The 4,545-nt window shown below is 42.1% G+C and overlaps 1 protein-coding gene across 3 annotated transcripts in view; it reads left to right on the plus strand.

Annotated features, from left to right (window-relative positions):
- Positions 1-840: 840 nt before the first annotated feature.
- LOC114050166 (galectin-8-like) overlaps positions 841-4,545 on the plus strand; it is a 20,634-nt gene continuing 16,929 nt past the window's right edge. Inside the window, exons 1-2 of one of the 3 annotated variants that reach the window (XM_027871787.1) lie at positions 841-971; positions 3,649-3,750. In XM_027871787.1, coding sequence (XP_027727588.1) covers positions 3,709-3,750 — 42 coding nt within the window. In that variant the 5' untranslated portion in view covers positions 841-971; positions 3,649-3,708. The remainder of the gene's footprint in view (positions 972-3,648; positions 3,751-4,545) is intronic. The other 2 variants (XM_027871785.1, XM_027871786.1) reach the window with 2 other exon arrangements.

Genomic DNA, 4,545 nt, shown 5'->3' on the forward strand with positions numbered 1-4,545 from the left:
ACTAAGAAATGAGTTGAGAGTTCCAATTTCAATCCAATGTTTTTCCCAGTATGCAGTGCTGCCTCTCAAAGCAACTATCTTGGGCTAGATTCCTTTTAAGCAAAATAATTAGCCTCTGTTTACCTGATTATAAGTATATTTTCCTTTTGGAAGCTTTTTTAAAATCTGATCTTACAATACTGGAGTGTAAGAGCAGTTAACACAGTGTCAAATCATGGAGGGATATAACACTTTAAAATTTATGAATTATGATTTCTTGTTTCTGCTCTAATGACAAAGAGTCCCGAGGGTCACTTCAATAAAAACAACAACAACAACAAAAACCCAAACTATAAAGACAGACAGATGGACAGACAGACCACTCATTGCTAAGGTGTCAGACCACTGGCCCCGACAGGTTGAGATGGCTAAGCAAAGAGAATACGACCAGGGTTGGCCGCTGGTGCTGCCCTGATCAAGGGGCCGCTGGCACCGAGCTGTGTACTGTCCTGGGACTGGGGGAAGAGGGTGAGCTGGTGCCAGGATGCTGGGGAAGAAGCCGCGATCTGCTTACGCTCTTTTTAGTCTAATCTCCCTTCCACCCCGCCTGCCTCTAGTTAGAAAACAGACTTGTACAGTAAGATTTGTTTATTATCATGATGATGATTTTTAATAACACGTTTCTGCTTCTCTTTTGATATACCTTTGCTCATTTTGAGACTACAACCGGCCAGACTTCCAGGAAGCTCGGGTTAGTAACAGGTCCCTGGCTCACCAGGTTGTGGGCGAAAGTAGGAAAGTCAGCAGACCAGACTCCCTTGGCTCTGCTTCAAGACCATGACGTCACTGAGGAGGGACGCGTGAACCAGGAACTGGAAGCCGACTCATTTTTGCTCTCCTTAGCCACCCGTGCACAGCTAAGTTATACCTTCAGAAGACAAGAGACTTGCTGGACAAACAGGCTTCTGCTGGGATCTTCTGGAGGGCCCTGGGTAAGTAGGAAAGAAATGTATCTTCCTCAGCCGTGATGACTGTGCTGTAGCTATAGGAGAGGTGGTGGAATTTGTACAGGACCAGACCCGTGGACAGTGCCCTCTGACACTGTCAAGGCAGGATTATGAAAAGCGTTAGAAAGAGGCTGTTACCTAAACTCACGATTTATTTGTTTGGGTCTGGCTGCCACTGCTGGAGAGATTTCCCTGTGCCCGGTCCGGTAACAAATTACTTTGCAACGGGTAACTTGGAATGCAGTTCTCCGCGAATTTCTTCTCGCCTGTTAGGAGGCAACCTTTCCAGCACAATTGCACAACCTCCCTCTACCTATCAGGAAGTGGGTTTGTTTAGGAAGGAGGTTTTACCTTTTAAGGAAAAATTCTGTTATCAAAGAGAGTAGTGGGGATGGAGAGATGTTGGGAAAGAATTGTCCTAGAAGAGTAAAGATCTGCTTAGGCTGCTTTTGATGGGGTAATGGGGACCTGGACCCCAAAAAGCCCTAAGACCATATCTCTGCAAGTAACCCAGCTCCCCCACCCCCACCCCATGAGGAAATTTTCCCTTGTTGAAGGTCTGACTCTGTAATTCCCTTATCAGGACAAAGACAGGCTACTAGCCCAAGGGTTTTTGTCCCTGGCTGGCCCAAGGACTCCTCCTCTCTGCAGATCCCCAAGGTCCATGCCTCTGACAACTCCTTCAGTGTCTGGTATACTTCCTCCACTTTCCCATACATAACTCCCAAAGATACCTGGACCCTTAGATCACATATTTGGCATCCCTGGCATTCCTTTCCCGTGCCCCTTTTCTATATAAATTCGCTTCGATTGAAGTGCAAGTTTCCCAAAGGGACTTCACCTGCCATAAACTGTCTCTTGATCGAAAGATGGCTTGAGTGTGTGATTCATTCCAGACGACTCTGCTTTGGCATTCTTGGGATCCCAGCACCCCTCACTTCTCCCCAAACCTCTTCATTTTTAATCCTTCTCAACTTGGTTTGCACTGAAATATCATTACATGTAAAACCACTCCCCAAATTCCCCACCATCTGGTTCTTTCCTCCCTCCATTCTTCTATGGGACCAGGGTTCCTTGCCCCCAGTCCATGTGTGGTGAAGGGGCCACAGATCTGGAAAGAACTCAGAAGTCATTTAGTCCAATCCCCCCACCCCCTTTATACAGATAGGAAACTGAAGTTAGGGGACTTGCTCAAGGTCACACAAGCAATGAAACAAGAGGCAAGATTTGAACCCAACTCTTGTGCTGGTGTTTTTTCCCACTGTTCCTAACTTCTGTAGTAAAGCCAGTGTTTGCAGGGATGTTACAGTACTCCCTTACAGCTAGTTTCATGGCAACTTTCCAGGCTTCCTGTTAATTGCTTTTCTTTTCAAAAGCACTTGACCTCAGCTGCTGAGTCACCTTGTGGTTAATTAAAATAATAATAATAAAAGATTAGAAACAATACACAGGGAAGCAGAGTTTCCCTCTCCTGACTTGTCTGAAACCCTACTTACAGCTCTCATCCTATTGAAGGAATGAAGTGGGAGTAATGGCTGTGCTTGGGTCCTCCCTGGCTGATCCACTTAAAATAAACTTTTCACCAAAAGAAATGTTAATGGAATGTGCCTTTAAGTAGCTCACTGCATTCTTAGCAGTTTCTTTCAGTTGTGAATGTGGACATATAGCTCACTGACTTCTTGTTGAATATTGTCTTCTGTTCCTGAAAGCTTTCTGAATTTTGCAGAGATCCAAAGCATTCTTCCTGGAAGGACATGGGGGGAAGGAGGAGGGAACTGATTTGGTTTTGGTTTTGATTTTGTCTATTAAGTTGAGGTGTGGAGCAAAGGAAGATTTGCAGTTTTTAGCTGAGAGAGACCAAGCTATGGTTTTGGTTGGTGTGTGGAGACATACAGGAAAAAAAAAAGAAAGAAAAAGCAAAGTTTCTGAAAATAGACTCATGGGAGCTTTAGTTTATTTTTCTGCTGGTGGTCAGTAATTAAGCAGTGCTGTGCGTGAAGTTCAAGTGGCTGGTTTTCTCTTGAAAGCCCTGCCTGGGTCTCATGCATCTTATCTGGACCTTGCACTTCCCTTGCCAAAGAACTTGTTTTTATTGGTAAAGAGATAGAAAAACCAACCAAACCAACCAAAACACCCAAAGCTTTACCTGATTGGCTTGCTTTTTTTTTTTCTCACCTACCCAATTACCGCTTCTGCTAAATGTTCCAGGTAATTAGGGGCTGTGGCTTAAGTGTTGTTTGATATTACATTTCTATGTTTTTCAAGAGAGTTTATTAAACTCTGTGTTGTATGGTGTGTACTGGTTTCTACCACTTAAATTAAAGGAATTTCATTTGTAAATAAACCAGATAAAGGTTTGGAACAATTCTTTAATTGTTCTGAGACCTAAATTTCACTGTGTTATATAAGTATGATTAATAACAAGAAGCTTGCATGAAAAATAGTTATAGATGGAGGAAAGTGGTGAATTACATTCATTAGAATGTAAGCTCCATGAGAGTAGAGATTGTTTCTTTCTTAGTATTTGTCTCTCCAGTGCTTAGTATAGTGTTTGGCATATCAAGGGCTTGATAAATATTTGTTGAATGATTGTTTGATTAAATGTTTTCATCTCCATTTGAGTTTTTTAAATTTTCATTTTATACTGGGGGAATTCCCCAAGTTTTTCCATAGGTCAGTGACAGAAGAGAGACCCAAATCAACAATCATTTGGAAAGACAACATGATGCTCTCAAATAATCTACAAAATGTCATCCACAATCCGGTAACTGACTTCCATGAAATTAGTTTTTATTTATGGAGAGAGTACTACTTGATATGGCTATGTTTAATTTATTTATGAGGTTGTGAATGAAATCAGGAATTATCTAATGCCAAAAATCTCACTTTATCCAAGAGATATAACTTCTTCCCTCATGTTTTTCCTCAGACATTTAGTAAAGAGCAAAATTAACAATGGTATCAGCTCCTCTCTCCTTCCTCTGTGGAAGTGTATGGTTAATAAACTTAGAGCTGGGAGGGATCTAATCATAGGATTATAGCTCTATCTAGAGCATCAGAAATTGGCTAGTCTGATCTCCTCATTTTACAGAGGAGAGAACTGAGGCCCATTGAAACTAAGTGACTTTAGGGCAGCTAGGTGGTGCAGTGGATAGAGCACCAGCCCTGAAGTCAGGGGGACCTGAGTTCAAATCCAGCCTCAGACCAAACACTTGACACTTACTAGCTCTGTGACCCTGGGCAAGTCACTTAACCCCATTTGCCTTAAAAAAAAGAAAGAAAGAAAGAAAGAAATTAAGTGACTTTCCCAAGGTCACACATATAATAAATGGTTGAGTCAAGATTTGAGTTCAGGACCTCCCTCCAAATACAACAGTCACATCACTGTACCACAATGAAATGGAAGGTTTTGGGACGAGAGGATATAAATAAAGGGTCTTCCCAAGCCACAGTAGGTTTAATTGTCCCCTAAATCATTGGGGATTGGCTGCATCATAGATAGATAGATAGATAGATAGATAGATAGATAGATAGATAGATAGATAGATAGATAGATAGA

The sequence above is a fragment of the Vombatus ursinus genome, unplaced genomic scaffold (genome assembly GCF_900497805.2).
Source record: "Vombatus ursinus unplaced genomic scaffold, bare-nosed wombat genome assembly UNPS02014798.1, whole genome shotgun sequence".
Classification (NCBI taxonomy): domain Eukaryota; kingdom Metazoa; phylum Chordata; class Mammalia; order Diprotodontia; family Vombatidae; genus Vombatus; species Vombatus ursinus.